This window comes from Babylonia areolata, chromosome 1 (genome assembly GCF_041734735.1).
Source record: "Babylonia areolata isolate BAREFJ2019XMU chromosome 1, ASM4173473v1, whole genome shotgun sequence".
Classification (NCBI taxonomy): domain Eukaryota; kingdom Metazoa; phylum Mollusca; class Gastropoda; order Neogastropoda; family Buccinidae; genus Babylonia; species Babylonia areolata.
This window is the reverse complement of record NC_134876.1, coordinates 83,502,274-83,522,455: the sequence shown is the minus strand read 5'-3', so window position 1 is coordinate 83,522,455 and position 20,182 is coordinate 83,502,274. Positions and strand designations below refer to the sequence as shown.

The 20,182-nt window shown below is 42.9% G+C and overlaps 1 protein-coding gene across 3 annotated transcripts in view; it reads left to right on the top strand.

The window, feature by feature from the left end:
• Window positions 1-20,182, top strand: part of LOC143288503 (spermatogenesis-associated serine-rich protein 2-like) — a 58,125-nt gene that overhangs the window by 27,440 nt on the left and 10,503 nt on the right. For all 3 annotated transcript variants that reach the window (XM_076597089.1, XM_076597097.1, XM_076597081.1), the window contains 12 exons: window positions 4,330-4,376; window positions 4,798-5,089; window positions 6,808-6,975; window positions 14,126-14,254; window positions 14,789-14,918; window positions 15,115-15,173; window positions 15,494-15,603; window positions 15,764-15,844; window positions 16,493-16,514; window positions 18,073-18,222; window positions 18,709-18,779; window positions 20,059-20,116. In XM_076597089.1, the coding sequence (XP_076453204.1) occupies window positions 4,330-4,376; window positions 4,798-5,089; window positions 6,808-6,975; window positions 14,126-14,254; window positions 14,789-14,918; window positions 15,115-15,173; window positions 15,494-15,603; window positions 15,764-15,844; window positions 16,493-16,514; window positions 18,073-18,222; window positions 18,709-18,779; window positions 20,059-20,116 (1,317 nt within the window). The remainder of the gene's footprint in view (window positions 1-4,329; window positions 4,377-4,797; window positions 5,090-6,807; window positions 6,976-14,125; window positions 14,255-14,788; window positions 14,919-15,114; window positions 15,174-15,493; window positions 15,604-15,763; window positions 15,845-16,492; window positions 16,515-18,072; window positions 18,223-18,708; window positions 18,780-20,058; window positions 20,117-20,182) is intronic.

Genomic DNA, 20,182 nt, shown 5'->3' with positions numbered 1-20,182 from the left:
TGTGTACACTGTATATGAACACATATAATGATACAGAGTACACACAAGTGCACAGAGAAAGAGGAAAGGTGTGGGGAAGTGGGAATGGGAGAAAGAAAAGAGGCAGTCTGTCTGCTTGTGCTTGTGTGTGTGTGTGTGTGTGTGAATATATACATGTGCAAGTGTACACAGATGTATGGGACCATACACATTTAGTATGGTAGTTCTGAATTTATATCTTTGATAAGAGGAGTTGTGTTTTGAGAAACATTTTGTAGTATATCATTGTCAAGGGCTGTAAAAGGATTGTCACTGTCACACTGACCAGCTTGAACATGGACTTACTACTTGGTAGACTTGAGACATCATAATCAGTGATGGGAACAGCGGAACAGAGTATTGTTTACGCTGTCTGCTTGTGTGGATGTATGCATGCTGGAGCTGCTGCTGATTCTCCAATGATTGAGCAGGGCTTAGGCTTGGAAAAAAAAAGCGTCTGAAGAGGGTGTTCTGTTTTGTAATGAGCTGCATCTGGTGGTAGCTGATGCTGTCCCCTTGCCTGCACTGACATTTTACTCCACTTTGTTCCTGCTCTGGAGACAGGCTTTGCCATAACAGTGGAGATGATTGATTTTTTTTTTTTTTTTTCAGAAGAGAAGGGTTCTGTGTGTGTGTGTGTGTGTGTGTGTGTGTGTGTGTGCAAGCATATTAGGTTCATGTTTGACTCTACAAAAGGAGATTGTTTACTGTGCAGTATTGTGTTAGTTGCTGATGCTCGTACATGGAAACTGAGCTCTTAAACACCCCTGTTGTTGTTGTAGCTGTTGTATTTAAAGGAATGAAATGAATTTGAGTTGCTGTGATGGAAACCAATATGTGTCTGTGTGTTTATGTGGATGTTCTGCCATGTGTGTTTGTTTGCATGTGTGCATGTCAATGTGTGTGCCTGTGTCTTTCTGCGCACACGTGTGTGTGTGTATTTGTGTTTATGTGTGTATGCGTGTGCAGATTAATGTGACTGGGCATGTTGATAATAAATGTAGGCGCCCTAGACCCTCCCTTGAAATCCAGCAATGCATTCACCCTTAGACAACAGTTGACTGAACTTTGGAAATCACACAAGACCTAGATGTTCAGCTGATGGAGTTTGAACCCAGTGTGTGCCACACATCAGCTGTTTGTTAACAGCCAGCTGTGCTGTGCTGTAGTGTAGCTTCAGGCTGACTTCTGATAAAGTTCATGTGTGGGTCATGTCTGATAACAGAGCAGATGGCTGAGAAAGAAATTTCCTGGAATTCAGCTTGACAGGTATTGGCATTTCCGCTTTTCTGTATTGAATCTTCAAGGTAAAAAAAAAAAGAAAAAAAAAGGGTTTTGTTTTTCCCGTGCTCAGGGTTCTGACATTAATTTGCACATCAAAAGGGATTTTATCATAGCTTTGACTCATTTGTATTTACACAGGATCAATTGTTCCAAAAGAAAGGAAAAAAATCCACTTGTATCTGCTATGTATAAGTACAACACATTTTGTTACACTTTGGCTGGATATACAAGTATGGGGTTATACGTATGCGCAGTTACAGAAAGCATAAGTGCTTGAGTTATTATTTCTTGGTCAAGGAGTTTAATTGTCTTACTTATTGGTTTCAATGGACTGTGCCATATTTTTGGGCAGGATGAAATAAGTTACCAGATAGAAAACCTTTTAAACAAGGAAAGGCCTACTCAAGTGTATAGAAATATTGCTCATAGTGTCATAATCTGATTAGTCATTTTGTACAACCTTCTCCCTGAACAGCCTCATGGTGATAACAGCCCAAACCGAAAGTGAAAGTTGAAACACAGCAAAGATAATGATTGTAGAGTTTAAAAAGCTGTTGTAGCTTGAGGTGAAGGAAATGAACTTTGTCTGATGGAACAGTGTGAAGATATAAGTTCATTGAACTGCTAAATAAGGGCATCTGAATGATCCCCAAGCCAAGTTATCTTGTAATGTATATTGTGTGAAAAGTACGGCTTGATTCTGATAGTGAAACAGGTCAGGTTTTTACACCAAAATCATGGAAAATCTCAACACAAAAGAGTTAAGGAACATTATTAGCACTCAGGAGTGAAAATGCTGTGTTACAACTAGGCGCCAGGGATCATTCATGAAGAGAGATGTTGGAAACTTACTTCTGACAATTAGCTTTTGAGAATGTGAGCATATTGTGTTTGGGTTCGTGAGCGAACAAGACCCTGGAAGTGCCCCTCTTGAAGCAGATCCTGTAAGGATGGCGAGTTCACATTACTCTGCACAGCTCTTCAGCATTGATCGGAAGTGTGACATATTTTATTTCTGGTACTTAGAATCATTTTTCGGTGACGGTCATCTGACAGTCTGATGAACTTTGCAAGTCTTCCGGCTAGGCTGTACTTTGGTCCTTTGGGTTATTTGTTTGTTTAGTTCATAGAAACCACTCAGCCAGAAACTGTGGTATGATTGTGTACATTTCATATACTGTAGTGCTGTGTGTGTGTATGTGTGTGTGTGTGTGTGTGTGTGTGTGTGTGAGAGAGAGAGAGAGAGTGTGTGTGTGTGTGTGTGAGAGAGAGAGAGAGAGTCTGTGAATGCAAACTGGCTTGCAAGTTTGCTTGCACTTGCAGCTACTAAAAATTCATTAAAGAGTACATGGAGACATAAGGCTGCATAATAAAAGACTTAGCCTTTCAGTCCCTTGCTGCATGTATTGTTTCATACAGTGTTTCATCTTTTGTGTCTGTGCCCCTATTTGTGTGTGTGTGTGTGTGTGTGTGTGTGTGTGTGCACATGTGTTTGTGCATTCATAAGTGCATGCGTGCATATGTCCTGTTTATTTAGTGGTAGTTCTTTTTTTAAAGATATTGTCTGGCTATTAATCATTAAGAGTGCAAGAGCTACAGTCAATGCCTGGGTATTTATAGTTAAAAAATGTTGTCTGGCTATTAATCATTAAGAGTGCAAGAGCTACAGTCAATGCCTGGATATTTATAGTTAAAAAATGTTGTCTGGCTATTAATCTAAATCATTAAGAGTGCAAGAGCTACAGTCCGTGCCTGGGTATTTATAATAAAAAAAATGTTGTCTTGATATTAATCATTAAGAGTACAAGAGCTACAGTCCATGCCTGGGTATTTATAATAAAAAAAAATGTTGTCTGGCTATTAATCATTAAGAGTACAAGAGCTACAGTCCGTGCCTGGGTATTTATAAAAAAAAATGTTGTCTGGCTATTAATCATTAAGAGTACAAGAGCTACAGTCAATGCCTGAGTATTTATAATAAAAAAAAAATTGTCTTGATATTAATCATTAAGAGTGCAAGAGCTACAGTCCATGCCTGGGTATTTATAGTTAAAAAAATGTTGTCTTGATATTAATCATTAAGAGTACAAGAGCTACAGTCCGTGCCTGGTTGTTTATAATAAAAAAAAAAATGTTGTCTGGCTATTAATCATTAAGAGTACAAGAGCTACAGTCCATGCCTGTGACAGAGATCAGCAGTACTCACAGCTTGCCATGGCCTGTGATGATGTTCTGGTTCTCTCTCCATTTTTTGCTTGTTAGTGTGCGTTGCTGTTGCCAATATGTTTGTAATGAATAGCACTGGAACTGTGTCCTTGCCAGTGTTCATACCATACTGCTTGTGTACGGCCATGCTGCTTATGTATGTGCCATACTGCTGTTTCCTGCGGATATTGATTCCACCTCAGATTCATTGACCTGTAATGAGATGCCTCAAAACCGTGGGTGTATCGTCAGATCCTGAGGCAGGTGTATTGTTGTTGGAAAGTTGATAACTGTAAAACTTATGAGGGAAGCAGCAGGCATGATGTGCGCACATGCTTCATAGAAACGTAAGGCTGATGGAACATAAAAAGGCCTCAGTTGCATGCAAGTGCATGGAGCATATTGTTTTTTGTTTTTTTCTTTGTCACTATTTATTCACATTTTTGTGCTGCATGTGGGACTTTATTCATTGGCACACACACACACACACATACACACACACACACACACACACACACACACACACACACACACACACACACACACACACGCACACACACACACACACACACACACACACACACACACACACACACACACACACACACACACACACACACACACACACACACACACACACACACACACACACAACCACAACACAATACATTTCTGTCTGTTTTCCTATGAATGGACAATTCTCTTATGGTTACTAGTGTTCATACAATTGTTCACATTTGTCTGGGATTTTTAGTTCTCTAGTGTATATTACTTTTTGTTTTTTTGTGCACCGTAAAATGCATTGTTTCCTGGTGTGTGCAGATGGTGCCAAAGAAGCTCTAGGGGAATGGCATGTGCCCCCAGCAAAGGTGAGTCTCCATGCTTATCAGTAAAAAGTCATAGTAATAAGTGGGGACTGTGACAGGGTGACTTTTTATTTATCCTGAAACATCCTTCCAAATGGAGGTAATACAGAGCTAGTGATTTCCAACCCACTGTGACTGACCGCGTATTTTGCAAGCGAGCTATCATTGAACAAGGTTGTCCTGCTTTGTTGAATCATTGATGGGGACCTCTGTTTTCAGCTGTTAGCAGGTGACATTGAAACATTGATTTTCTTCAGGCTGTGTTTCAGTAGGACACTTAAAAACAACAACAACAACAACAAATAAAGAACAGATGATGACCTTCGCATAAACCCATCATGCTGGTCAGGCCTTGGAAAAACAAACAAACAGTAAAAACAAAATCAGAAAGACTTGTGAAGCCTTGTGTGAACATGGTGTGCAGTCCAACAAGAAGAAGAAGAACAAGAAGAAGGCAGCACCAAATGCGGGTCCAGCGGACAATGGAGCATCCACCCCGACAGGGGGGGCGGCAGCAGCAGCAGCAGCAGTGCCTGCATCCGTGTCCTTGTTACCTAGTCAGCCCCCACTGTCCTCAGCCCAGCCCCTCCCCCAACGAGACCCCACCACGGTCAGCAATGGGATCAGCAGCAGTAGTAGCAGCATCACAGAGACCAACAACAGCAGCAGCAGCAGTAGTACCAAACCTCTTTTATCCAATGGCGTGGTTCACTCAGGTGAGAAACCGATGGGCTGTATGTTATTGATCTTTTGAAATGATGCCCTTTGGGATGACATTTCTTCTACAGGTTACACATTCCTGATCGAACTAATCCTCAGACCTTTCATTTTTGTTAACTGAGATGCATTTCTTCATGCATTTCAAACATTCATTAAATGTGTTAAGTGCACTGTTTATGTCAACATTAATCATTGTCTTCACAGCCTCAGTTGGTGCAGAAGTTGTTTCTGAGTACAAAGTATCCCAAAACTGTAGGGCATATATATAATTCCACACAAACTTATCTTTGATATGGTCAAAGGTTTTCAAGAATATTCAGTATGCTTCCATTTGGAAAAGTGAAATAAGAGTGTTACAGGCTTATGATCTGATTCTGTTAATTCAAAAATGTAAAGTTTGCATGAGTTGCATACCATGGAAAAAAGATTTTTGTAAAATATGAAACAGTCATAAAAACTACTCACGGAGTCGTATGAAAAAAAACATCTATATTTATAGCTTCCTAAATCTATCTGTCAGTCAGTCAGTCAGTCAGTCAGTCAGTCAGTCTGTCTGTCTGTCTGTCTATATGTTTACACACACACACACACACACACACACACACATCTATATATATATATATATATATATATATATTAATGCAATTGCAGAGATCAACAATAGCTGCAGCAGCAGTAACAGCAGCAAACCTCTTTTATCCAATAGCCTGGTTCATTCAAGTGAGAAATCAATTGGTTGTGGTTGCATAGTATTGTTCTTTTGAAATGATGCTGTTTGGGATGACTGGAAAGTAGGAGATTGAAGAGTTCTTTGTGTTTTGGTGGCAGAGACCGTTTCAGTGGTGTTGAGTTGCTTCATGCATAGTTCATTATGATGCCATGGATACAGGGATCCTGGAACAGCCATCCACTGTCTTTATTGGTTTATTTTATTACTATTAGATAATGTTTTTGTCCGGGTAGAATGGAAACAATATGCATTCAGGCTTACAGCTCTTTTAGTTATTGATACTAAAATAGTGTCCCTATCTCCTAATTATTAGTAAACTTCTTACTTTTTTCTGCTTTTTTTTGTGTGCCAAGGACATATGAATTGCTTGCTGGCATTTTTGAATGCACATTTTTTGTATAATTTTGTGTATTACGTATGATTATGGGTGTGTTCAGGTTACTTTCTTTCATTCCTTGGGTAAAAAATTGATGAAGAGTGCAGCCTCAGAGACATGTCCTAGGTTCACGTGCATTAGTATGACTACACTTGTGTCTAATTTTCTTTTCTAGGATTTTTTTTCAGGTTCTTCAGGGTCAATATTTCCCATTGTTGGTCAGCTGGGCAATAAGCAACAATCATAATCAAAATGGTTATCATAGGCTTTTTAAGAAGGCATAGAAGAGGCATTTTTCAGTTTTACACAATGCATTTATTCATTTCAAACCAGAGTCTAATGAGGTGATTCTTGCAGATTTTTGATGAATTGATTGAAATTTAAGTCTAGACCTCTGATTCCCTCGCCCTGAACCACTATCATCCTTGAAGATTTTCAGGTATTTTTCTGTTACTGATCTGGAGCCTTGTTGGACTTAAGAAAAGTTTAAAAATGAAAGACAATATGTTTCACTGTATTTTGGTGTTCAAGGTTAATGTTATGTATTTTAGGGACTTTGTTGTTAATTTCTGTAAATGTCAATCTGCCACTGTGTGTGTGTGTGGCAGGCAGCATAAAAGATCGGGAGGTGCCTGCTCTGCCTGTAGAGGAATCAGCAGCAGCGACGGCATCACCAGCATTGACAGCAGCAGAAACACCCCCTTCCACCAACAGCAGTCATCCTCCTGGCACCGTCTCCACCACGACCAAGCAGCATGTTCACCGCAATCATGCAGGTAGTGACTTTCTTCCGTCAATACCTGTTTGACCAGACGTTTTGTCGACAACTAGGAATAGTTCTGCTATGTGAAAGGAATATTTCCCCATTACACCCTTTCCCACCAGTGTCAGTCTGGCTCCAGCCAAGCAACACCACCAGTGCATGCATTTGTATGCTTCATTCCCTCACTGCCGTCCTCTGCGACAATGTGCCTTATCAGATTGCACCATCACCAGTTTTCATACAGGGAGTTCACACCCTTTCTACCCTTCTTCTTTCTCTCATTGTCTTGTTTTTATGTCGCACTGCACCACACTGAAATGTATTGAAGTTCATTCCAATCTTTGTCGGGCCCTTAGTGATTGGCCTTGACTCTTCTTGAGCAATCAGAACCACTGTCACATGTACTTAATTTGTGATCCTCCCTCCTCCAGTTGGTTCAGTAAAGATGTATTTTCCTTTCCTTGTTTCAATCCCTTGACCAGCACCATGACTTTTTACACACAGAACATCGGCTTCCCTTCTTCTCCCCCACCTCCTTTTCACGTTGTATCTGTTTTCAGGACAGGACACCAACATTGGGTTACAAGTTTTCAGATATTTTTTTGTCCCTCTTCTACCTTTTTTTCTTTTTTTTTTCTTCTTCTCTCAACCAAACAGCTGCAGAGGTACATAGATAGCCTATTATCCACCCTTGGTCTTTCCTCCCACTCTCACCCATCTCCCCTCTTTTTTTTTTTCTTTTTTTTTTTTGCATTTTCTGACCATGCACTGCCAGTAGCATGTGCACTCATTTCTTTCCTCCTGACAGATGCATCCAGATGTTCAGCTGACCACCTCTGCTCTTCATCAGTTGTACCCACCACGCCCCTACCCCTCCCCTCACCACTGGCATCCCCAGACTCTTGTCCCATGCTATCCCTTGAGTTATCATATAAGTTTGAAAGGGATGGGCTTTAGCTTTTCTTCCATCCCTTGCTTTGAGTTTCAGTGTCAGGATCAGCATTGGACCTGTTTTGTGTGGTGTGTGTTGTGCTTGGACTTAGTTGATTTTGTTGTTGGTAAGATGTAAGGTTGCTTTTGCCTATCTTGATGTTTGCATGACTTGTCACAGTTAGTTGACATAAAGTGAATCGGTTGTGCTTAGAAATTTGTTACTGCACTGGCACAGTGTTCTAATAGAAAGAATGTATGTGTCCATCATATTGTTCACAAATTTGATGTGTCTTATGTATTTGTTTTGTATGAAAATATCACCTGAGAGTCTGTAAATAGCTGATATTTTTTAAGACCCTGTCCTTAGCATAACATAGTGATATAGTAGTATGCTTGGCCTAGTTGGTAGAGTGTTATGTATGTCTTTGGACATTCTAAAACATTTTCTTCTGTTTGTTTTATCACAAAGTTGAAGTTCGTGTAGTTTTATTCAGCAAAAAAAAAAAAAAAGAAAGTCATGAAGTGTACATTGTTCTTAAAAATGCATGACAGATTTGCATTGATATTCAAAATTTTCCTGTGATGGCTTTGTGCCTTTGGCTGAACATACATGGCGTGTCACGAAGTGTGTTCATACTTGACGGTTACATACATACTCTTCTGAACCCAAAGTTGAAACTTTGTGGGGAAGTACATGATGTGGGGAAATAGAATGATGCGATGCAGGTCATATCATTGGTGATAGACCCAAACACTTATGATAAAACTATCTGTGGTTGTTCATTGATTACAGCAGCTAAAGACTTGTCACGTTGTATGAATTGGTGTTATTGTAGAATTTTTTGGAAAAAAAAGAAGTTGATATTGAAACTTACGGCATCCCCCATCTCGGGGGGACAGATTGAGCCCGCGCCTCCCAAGGGACCAGCCTGAACCAAACTCGGACTTTGCTGAGCTCGCACTGACCCTCCCCAATAGGGTCACGCATGCCGAATCAGTCCCTCAGGCTACTTTGTTACCCTTGACCCTCCTTACGCCATGTGACTCTAACTCCAGAACCATAAGGCGACTCAGAGTGCCAGAAATGGCGCAGGAATGGCTTAATAAGCCAGCACGCACTGTCAGGGGTGCTGCTTCCATCCCTCCTCCAGGCAGGGAGTCCCTCTCTGCCCCGGGCGCTTTTTCCCCAGGCAAGTTCCTTAAAGATTCCTCCAAGGGAGGGGTGTGGTCCTGGTACACACAGGACCACCCTGCCTACAGGGAAGCAGAGCCCTCCACGCAGGACAGGATGTGGGTCTCACAGCACACCACCTTCCCCACTTCAGCTACTCTATCCTTTAAAACATTAGCAGAGTGGGACAAATTGGCCCGCCGCTGCCTCCTTGAGCCGTGGAGGCTTATACCTTCTTCGACGCGTTCCTCCACAGTGCTAATGAGCTGTGGGAACAGCGTCCGGTTAATCAGGACACGGGGTCTCCTTCCTCTGTCCCGCCTGGCCTCTTCACCGACCAGAGGTTAAACACTTTTGGCAATAGGGTAGCATCTGGTCTCACGGCAGCTGCAGACACAGCTACCAGCCTTCACTTCAGTACTATGCTAGCGCGGCGTGATGCCGTTCTCCGCCTCTCTAACATTCCAGTAGAGGAGAAGGCTGCCCTGCGGTCCATCCGAGCACAGCAGCACTCCCTCTTCGGCCAGTGTGCACCCCATTTTGTCAGCCACAGGGCAGAGACTAACAGGGAGGTGGCCTCATATTTAGCCCACACCTCCCAGGGGCGCCAGGGTTCTATGCCATTGAAGAGACCGGCCACCAGGGCCCCTCCATATACCACGCCACCTAAGTCAAAGCGGCGTGCGCAGAATCAGCAGCAGAGGAATAAACCACCTCATGTCCGTCCAAGCCGACCGGCCATGCCCAAGGCCAGAAGGCAGCACCCCCAATGACTGGGCCCCGATTCAGCACCGCCAGTCGTTCAGCCCCTCCAAGTAGGAAACTTGTCCCGGCATGCACATCAGTGGCATGCTCTGGGACTCAACGACTGGATTGTATTGGTGCTAGAGTGGGGGTACATGCTGCCTTGGGCAGAGGACCACCCCCCTCTAAGATCCACTCCTCCTCCTTATGTGCCCAGCTCGACGGAGCAGGAGAGCGTCTTACAGAAAGAGATATCACACCTACTCCTCATAGGGGTGATATCTCAACTCTCGGACCCGGGCCCCGGTTTTTACGGCTGGTTGTTAGTGATTCCAAAGGTCTCGGGAGGGTGGGGACCAGTCTTGGACTTGTCCCCCCTCAACAAATTCCTCCCCAAAATCAAATTCAAGATGGACACACAGGCACAGATTCGGGAGACCATTCAACAGGGCGATTGGGCTACCTCTGTCGATCTGAAAAATGCTTATTTTCATATCCTCATCCATCCGGCATCCCGTTGGTACCTGAGGTTCGTGTGGAGGGACAAGGTGTTCCAGTTCTCGGCCCTCCCATTTGGTCTGTCCCTTGCCCCTTTCCTGTTTACCAAGGTGGTGCGGGAATTGGTGTCCATCGTCCGGTCGGAATCCATTCGTCTCAGTGTGTACCTGGACGACTGGCTTATCCTGGCCCAGTCGCAGGCCCTGTGCCAGAGTCATATGGCCAGACTTCTAGACCTTTGCTCCCAACTGGGCTTCCTCACGAACCAGGACAAATGCGATCTGTCCCCAAGTCAGTCCTTCGACTTCTTAGGGATGAGATTCGACATGCGGTCCATGATAGTCTCTCCTACACCAGATCGCTGGGACCGTCTGGCAGGCCTCCTCAGCCACTTGCGCCGTTCCTCCCAAGCAACAGTGTGGACACTTTCTTCCCTCCTGGGCATGATGGAGTCCATGGCACCTCTCATTCCCCTGGGCAGGGTTCTCAAGCGCCCTCTTCAGAGGGCACTGAGGTTACGCCGGTCCCAGAGCACTCAGCCATGGGATACCCAGATAGGTCTGGGCGAGTGGTTCCTCGAGGTGACATCAGAGTGGTTAATCACCCCTCTTTGGACACAGGGGGTGCCCATAACCCCACCTGCTCTTCAGGTGGCACGCTGCACAGACGCCTGCTCCCTGGGCTGGGGAGCCCACATGGACTCACTCCATGCAGCAGGGACTTGGTCCCCGGAGGAGCGCCTATGCCACATCAATGTTCTGGAACTGGAGGCAGTTCGCAGGGCTCTCCTGCACTTCATGGGGGAGGCCACTGGCAAGACCATCCGCTTGTTCATGGACAATACGACGGTCGCATGTTATGTGAACAAAGGGGGGGAGCGCACTCGGCAGACCTCTCCCTGCGGACCGAGGCTCTCCTCCGTTGGTGCCACAGCAAGGGCATTGCACTTTCAGCGAGACACATAGCAGGAAAAGCCAACATCTTGGCAGATGCTCTCAGCAGGTCCAAGAGTGTCATCCACACAGAGTGGACCCTGGACAAGGACACCCTTCAGGGGGTGTGGGAATGGTGGGTTTGGCTGATGGTGGACCTTTTTGCCACAGAGTTCAACAAGAGACTTCCCACTTATGTCTCTCCGGTCACCGACCTAGAAGCGTGGGCAGTGGATGCTCTCTCTCAAGACTGGAGCAGTCTGATTGCCTACGCGTTTCCTCCCTTTCCAATTCTGTTCAAGGTGATATGGAAAACCAGATTGGAACGCCCGCAACTGATCCTCATTGCGCCGAAATGGCCAGCCCAGCCCTGGTTTCCGGTCCTTCAGTCCCTGACACATGTTCCACCCCTGGAACTCGAAACCAAACCTCATCTGCTGAGGCAGCCTCGTTCGGGCATTCCTCATTCCAATCCTCAACTGCTCCACCTGCACGCATGGCTGCTGTGCGGTCGGAACTGTCAGCATCACCATTGAAGTCTTCAACCCCTCGGTCGGCCACTTTGTCGGCTGCGCTGACCCGGGGGTTGCCTCCTCTGACCTCCTCTCCATAGTCACCAAAGCAAGGAGGGAGGGAATGGAGAATTTGTATGACTTTCGCTGGAAGAATTTGTTGTGGTGGTGTACAGCTCAGGACATTCCCTGTACTAACCCTACGAGCATGCAGCTGGCCAACTTTCTGGCTCACTGTTCCTCGGTTCTCAACCTGTCTGCTAGTTCTCTGCGAGGGTACAGGTCTGCCATCTGTACCACAATCAAACAGCTAGGTGGTCCCACCTTTGAAGCGTATATCCTGCTCAGAGAGGTGGCTAGGGGCGCCTCTCTGAAGGAAGCTAGAAACCCCAGAAGAGTGCCCCTCTGGGACTTGGTCCTGGTGCTGGATTTCATTCGAAAACAGCCCTTCGAGCTATTGGGGACTATTCCTTTCGACTTGCTTAACCTCAAGACCACTTTCCTTCTGTTGCTGGCTACAGGCCGTCGTAGAAGCGAGATTCATGGTCTTAGTGGAATGCCACAAGATCTGGCCTTCCACAGAGATGGTTCCATCACTCTTCGTTTCCTTCCAGAGTTTCTTGCTAAGAACCAAGACCCCAAGGTCCCTTCCCCCTCTCTGAGGGTCAGACCTTTGTCTGATATTCTTGCCCAAGATAATGAGGATAGTCATATCTGCCCTGTTCGGTGTCTCAAATACTATTGGGATAGGTCTCGCCATAGGCGTTCTTCTCAGAGGCATATTCTCATCTCCCTCAATGAGAATTACAAGAAAGACATTTCTGCAGGCACAATTTCCCGCTGGGTTTCCCAAGTCATTTGTAGAGCCTACTCTCATGCACACAGGGATATCAGCTGTATTAATCCCAGAGCACACGAAGTGCGGGCCATAGCTACTTCGGCTGCTTTCCACACTCAGTGCCACTGCAGCATGTCTTGGAGGCAGCCTTCTGGCGGTCTGAGAATCCCTTCATCAACTTCTACCTCAGGGATTTCCGTATGACCAGGTCTGACGGTTCCAAGGGGATTTCCTTTGTCACGGCTAGCACTGCCGTCTCAGTTACAAGGGCTCCCCATACGAACCAGTAGGCGTTGCCCTCCTCCATTTGCTTTAAATTCTGCATCAGTTTGACATGGTGCAGTATATGACACCAAAAGGAGGAGTTTGTATTATACTCCATGTTTGGTGATACATATACTTACCATGTCAAACTCGAATGCCCGCCTGTCCATCCCTGCGTCTTCGCCGTGGTTCTCATAGGGCATTTTCTTCAATGGCCATGGAATGATTCAGCGCTTATAGCTTTTAGAGGCGTTTGATTGGCTAAGAGCGGACTGGGCAAGACGGCTCATCTTTTCACTGTTAGCCACGTGAAATTTGGCCAAGCAGAGCAAACCGATAGGCCTAGTTTGCATCGGTTTGACATGGTAAGTATATGTATCACCAAACATGGAGTATAATACAAACTCCTCCTGTGAGTTACATAATGCTGTTATGATTAATTTACTGTGGTAGAAAAAGCAGCAAAACTCTTTCTTTTCTTGTCTCACAGGAGAGGGTATGAAGATGAAACAGCTTTTATATGCCAGCAGTGATCATTGAAAAGTTATTTTCAAGTGGAAGAAAGAAATGTGAAAATAAAAAAGTCTGCAAAATCAAAAGAAGGCATAGAAGACCATTCTGAATTCTAAATCTGATCAAAGTAGAATATGGTATTATTATGGTAGAATAATACATTTCATTGCTCTTAACGCCATTGTTTACTAAAAGAAAATAATGCTTAATGTCTGTGTTTATTTTTGCTTTGTACTGTCCATCTCTGCACAGTTTTAATGCATGGTGATTAATCAGAAGGTTTCTGAAATCAGGAAAACAGATTGCTTCAGAATTCAGGAAAACAGACTGCCATAGAGTTCTGCCTTAGAATTCTAGAAAACAAACTGCCTTATAGTCTGAGAGGTATTGCTGAAGCAGGGGTAACTTCCCAACACCCTGTTATATATAATCTTTGTAATCATGCATGTGCACTGTTGGGGTGTTGTTCAGACTCCGGCTTGTCCATTCTGGAATATTGTCTTCCCATCTCTTTTTCTGTCTGCTTCTTCTTCTCCTGTGAAGTTACCTGATGATGATAGGAGGTTGGTTGCACCCCCCCCTCACCCCCTCTCCCCTGTAGACTTTGCACATGCACAGATCATTGTAAAGAAAGCAGCGCTGTCAGGCTAGAGATACACTATGCCTGTCCTATATCCGAAGGGGACTGAGTTACTTGGCACTGACCCCGATTGTTGTTGTAAATGTACCGATGTTGGCAGTAGATGTGTGTGCTTCAGGGTCACTTGGCCACCATGGCCATAACAAATCACATGGTCACAACCAGCGCACTCGTACCACCAGTGAGCGCAGCACAGCTTCCAGTGTGGGAGCAGGGGGAGACAACCACCCCAAACGTCCCTTTCAAGGTACCATTGTGGATGCTAGCTGTGTTTGTGTTGTGGTTTTCAGTGTTTATGATTAACAATGAAAGTATTTGCATGTTCCATGGATTGGGTTTTGTGGTTGTGTGTGTGATTTTGATTATATTCCTGTTTTATGTCAACTGCACCAGAGGTTGTAACTGAAGCAGAAACCAGGAAAAATATCAGAAGTGTGTAAAGTGATTGAAAGTACATTGTGGAGGGGAAATCCTGGTGGCAGGAATAAAGCTTGGGAATATAATCTCCATTTTCTATGTTTTTCCTCATTTGAAGATGACAGCAATATGATGGTTTGAAATATGGATAGTGCTGTTTGTTGTTCTTTTTAAGGGATGATAGTTATTAATCTATCATTTTGATCTGTATGCACACATGATTGGACTTATAAAGGCAGAAGAGTGTTTGACTTGTAAAGGGAGAAGATGTGTCATTTTGTTCTGGACATACACAGGTTTGGAAAGTTTATACTTGTTAATGAAGGTCAGTAGTTGATTAGTCATAATGATCTGTGGCATGCAGGTTTGGAGAAGTCCATCAAGGACCTTCAGCGTCAGACAACATCTCTGGAACGATTGCATCTTGTGCTGGACCATGAGATTGAGCGTAGCTACAAAAGCGTCAAGACGGTCTTCGAAGAGATGCGAACACAGTGAGACTTGCTTTTCTCTTATTGTAGCTTTTGGGGCAGAGGTAGGAGTGGAGTGGGTAGTCTGTATTTTTGTGGTGTTTTTGTTCTTGTTGTGACTGGTTTTGTTTTGTTAAGTATGTTTCCTTTGTGTCCATTGTGTTTAGTGTAGTGTTGTGTGCGTGGAGTCATAATGACTGTATTATGTGTGCTGTTTCAGCCTGAACACAAGGGAAAAAGAAATCATGATGGAAATGGACGTGGTTAAACAGCAAGCCTGTGAGTATTCCTCTGTATGTGCATGTGTGTATGTGTGTGCGTGTGTGTGTGCAAATTAAGTGCAAGGTCAAGATAAATGTTTGATGGCCTGTTCTTTGGTAAATGTTTGGTGGCTTATTCTTATTGGTAATGACATCCAGTATATAATTTTAAACTAATAAATGAAATTTAAATTAAAATAATGCAACTTTCAAAAAGAAAAAGCTAACTGATTGATGCAGTGTGAATTAGAAATTTTGCTTTTATGATTGCTCCTGAATCAAAGAAAATATGACAAACTTGGGAGAATGTAGACTGATGAATGTCTTAATGTGTTCCAGATGAGGTGTTCAAGATGCGCCAGGAGCAGGCAGCCACTCTGAAAGTGCACATTGAGCGTGCAGAGAAGATGTCGGAATCAGAGCTGGTCGACCTGAGAGCTGACGTCAAGGTCTGTGGATCATGTTTATTGCCTTATCTGTTGTCAGTGACTCACTGCTTATGTCAGTACCATTCTGATTGTACGGCTAGTGACAGTGAATCATTGCATTTCAATTGTTCAATATCTAGTGGCAAGTGATAGTGAAAGGTTGCATTTCAATATGTTTCAGCACTTTGTGGCTGACCGCAAAATTGATGAGGAGCTTGGAAAGACAACTCGGTTCCAGTATGATTCGGATCATCTTAAAGATGTGAGTTTGGAGAACATCTACCTTCAGTGTCAGTTTTGATGTATTAGTGTTTGTGGTGCAGTGGGCTCTTCTGGGCCAGTGGTTTGTGTGCTGTCAAAACTGTTGTATAATCTGTGGTAATTTTCTATATAAGCTTCAGTCAGAGATCACAATTCGTATATACAGTGTACAGTATGGATACTGGTGACTGCTTTTCAGTCTTTTTCCTTGCTCCTTTTCCTCCACTCTCTCAGATCATTGTGTCATGTGGAGGAAGATACTGAATAATGAACATGTGTATTATACTCTCCAAGTGAAAATGATCTGAACTAATATTTTGGATTATAACCCTGACAAGTATTTTAGTTCTTTTTTGTTTTTTGCTCTCTTCACTGGAACGTTTTCTTGTGAGAAACACACACACACACACACACACACACATACTCCCATGTTTTTTTTATGTATTAATTTTGAGTTGGAAGGAGGAATGTAAATACTGTGACTGGCTTTTCAAATGGACCTCAAATTCTCTGCTGACAAGACCCAAGTTGCCAAAGTATTGCAACATTCTTCCTTTTCATTTTCAAGAAAGCCATGTTTTTTAGAAAGTTATTCAGATTTACTGGAGTTTCTGCATCTTTCTCATTTTTTGTCTCGTTTGTTTTGCAGGAAATCCTTCATTTTGGAGAAGGTATGTATTGGCTGACTTAACAAAATACTTGAAAAAATACAACAAACAAATATGCACATTCATTTGTGAATCAAAGCATGCATGTGTGCTTATGTGCACACACATAGAAACACTCTTGTAAATACATACAAAGACACACCACACAAACACACACACACACACACACACTCTCTCTCTCTCTCTCTGTCTCTGTCTCTGTCTCTCTATATGTATTACTCTTTTTTTCCATGTGTCATACAAAAATGCTCACTTACTGCCTTCCATCCCCTCTTCTCCTCCTCCTGTTCCGAAACAAATTGTGCATTACTAATGTAAATGACTGAAAGAGAGTGCCAGAGCATGAATGGTGCATTGGGGTTTTAGGAAAATGACTGACCAGGAAGAAGGAAACTGGATCGAAGGGTAAAGTTTTTTTAATAAAAAAAATAAAAAAAAAAAAAGACATACAGAAGGGAGAAGCAGCCATTTTGTTGTTGGATGGGGACAGAATCAGAATCAGAATAACTTTATTATTTCAGCAAGAGAAAAGTCAGTGATGCATTCAGATCACAAGTAGATCAGGACATATTGTTTATGACTAGTGAGTTGATCAGGACACATTGTTTATGACTAGTGAGTTTGAATTTTTGCCAGTGCCTCCCTGCCCGACAGTGCTTGTGTTCCAGTTTGCAGATCTGCTCGGCAGTATAACTGAGTCAAATATTAGCTTTTCACTGCTGGAGTATATATGCTGACCTGATTGAAGGGCAGTAGGTATTATGTTGGTGGAGGGGGAGGGGTGTATGCTTGTTCATTGTGTTAGGGATAACAGTTCCAGCTGGAAAAAAAAAGAGATGATGATTGAATACTTGATTGTCTGTCATATGCATTGGTGGTGGTTGGACTGTCACAGAATAAAAAGTGAAAGGTTTTGGGATGTCTGATGAAAGGGAGCCCAGGGTGAAAAGCAGAAGTCAAGGTGGTAAAGTTTGTGTTGCGATTCTGTTAAGACATGCCTCGTTAGATGCCACTGGTCTTATTAAAAGCCTTGGGTTCTCACGTACAGACCACCCAAAGAGATGTCTGGCTCCGCTCTTGAAACAGACGTCACTTCCCTGTATTTGTTCCTACCTCCCTCTCTCAGTCTGCTCCCAAAGCCTACAATATTTAATTTCTTGTTTGTGTGTATTATTTTTTAATCTTAATTCTGTTTTATATAAATAGTTTATTGTAGTTTGTTTTGTTTTATTTATTTATTATTTTATTCATCTCAACTTTACATAGGCTTTAGCCTATTGCATTGTATCATTTCACATTTTGTTACCTACTTCCGGGAGGTTATCAGCCGTAGCTACTTTTGTTTTCTCAGCATAGTCGGATAGTAGTTTGCATAGGACAGGAATGTGAGACCCCTGCTGGAGTCTGCACTAGTGGTCACAGTAAGTATGTTATTTAAACGTAATTTTAGGAAGAAAATTTCCTTTCTGTCATGACAGATTTTTCTATTTGAAATTCAGGCTGCTATTCCCAGGGAGGTCGAAAAGTAAAAGATGAAACAGTATTTCCTGGTGTGTTGCAGTTTTACCTGTGAAGAATAATTACACTGCCCGCAGTCCCTCCGTGTCCTCTGTGGCCAGCAGTGGTCCGGGGGTGGAGGAGGTGCCCCCCCCTCCCTCCGTGTCCCTCCACCCAGACCCCCTGCCTGTGGCTGCCCCTTCACAAGAGCAAGGTAAAGGTAGAGCCTGCAGGAATAGTAGAAATGGATTTCTGGCAGATTGTGCTGCACTCTGATGTTCAGTTCCAGAGGACTGAGGCAGATGATTTATTGGGAGGGCTGATTTTGATAAGTTTGTCTTTTTGTCTGTCTTTCTTTTGAGGTGGAGTTATTGTTTGATTTATTTTTGGTTTCTGTGTTGTTAAGCATGTTTGTCTTTTTCAGTATTCTTCATTATTCTGTGTGTGTGTGTGTGCGTGTGCGTGTGTGTGTGTGTGTGCGTGTGCGTGCGTGCATGTGTGTGTGTGTGCGCATGTGGTGTGTGTGTGAATATATATGCATATGTGTTGATATATATGTGTGTGAGTGCATGCTTTCACCTGCTTTGGAGTATCAGCATAACAAACAAGAAAAGCTCTCTGATGTAGATGTATGGCACTTCACTCCATTTTTCTTCCAAGGATGGCAGTTCATTGAGCACTCTCATGATTCTTATTGCAGAGACTGCACAGATGTCCACAGAGGAGTTGGCTGACTTGCAGATACGTCTCCAGAATTCCTTAAAACTGCAGGTAAAAGAAATAAGATTCCAGTGAATGTTACTTTCCTGGCAAGCAACTTTCATTATGAGTTCATATTCAGTCATTTATTTGAAGAAAAAAAAGAAAGAAAAGAAATGTAGGTAAAGGGGTAGGTAAAGGATTTTATTTTCTGATGAGTCCTGATTCTGTGGATAGTGAAAACTGTCATCAGTTTTTTCAAATTGTTTGTTTATTTGCTGCATATTATAAAAAAGAAAAGAAAAGAAAACAGAAAGAAGTGGTGACCGGGTGAGACAATATTACTCTTTGGTAAATGTATCTTCTTTGCACCTGTCTCAAGTGCTTTGATCTCCCTGCTGGAGGCCCATGGGCTGGCTGAAAACACTGCTTTGTGTTTTAGCTGAACTAAAAAAAAGAAAGATTTTTTTGGTGTTCTGGTTGAAAATATTGGTTTTGTTTGTGTTCTGGCTGAAAACCGAGTGTTTTTATTTTTGTTCAGGTAGAACACTCAGTGGTTATGTTTGTGTTCTGGTGGAAAACCCAATCATTTTGTTTGTTTTCTGGCAGAAAACCCAGTCATTTTGTTTGTGTTCTGGTGGAAAACCCAGTTATTTTGTTTGTGTTCTGGCTGAAAACCCATCGGGTTTGTTTGTGTTTTGGCTGAAAACACTGCTTTTGTTTGCCAGAAAAAGAGGTCACAAGTCGGGGTGTGGAAGGGAGGTAATCTACTAATGGGAAGTTAATAGCCATAGCTATTTTCGTTTTCTCCACATAGGCGGGTAGTAGTTTGCACAGGACAGGAATCAATCCCTGCCAAAGTCTTCACTGGTGGTTCACAGTAAGTATGTTAGATAAATGTGCTTTGAGGAAGAAAAATTCCTTTTTGTTTGTGCTTTGGCAGAAAACACTGGTTTTGTCTGTTCTGGCAGAAAGCACTTGTTTTTTTGTGTTCTGGCAGAAAGCACTGATTTTGTTTGTGTTTAGGCTGAAAACCCATTTGGTTTGTGTTCTGGCTAAAAATAAGTATTTTTGTTCTGACTGAAAGTATTGTGTTTATTTATATATTTATTTAATATTTTTAGCATCAACTGAAACTCGGCCCGGAACTATTGTTTCTGTATTCTGTATTTTAGATACATGTCTCCTTCGTCCCTGAGGGATGTTCTTAAGTAACTAATAATGCATACAACCCAGCTGTTTGGATAAAACTGTCTTGGCGTTTTGTCACTGACATCCATTTAAAATGCAATTTTCAGGCATGGAGTTAATTCTGAAGCTATTTGCATGTATGTTTTGTGTATGATTTCAGGGCTTAGCGGAGGATAGAAAAAGTGCCAATGGGAATGATCATTCTGCTGCCATTACAGGTATGTCCAGATACGTTATCAAGATGTCAGCAGTTTGAAGCATGCATGGATTTGAGTGATGTTTTT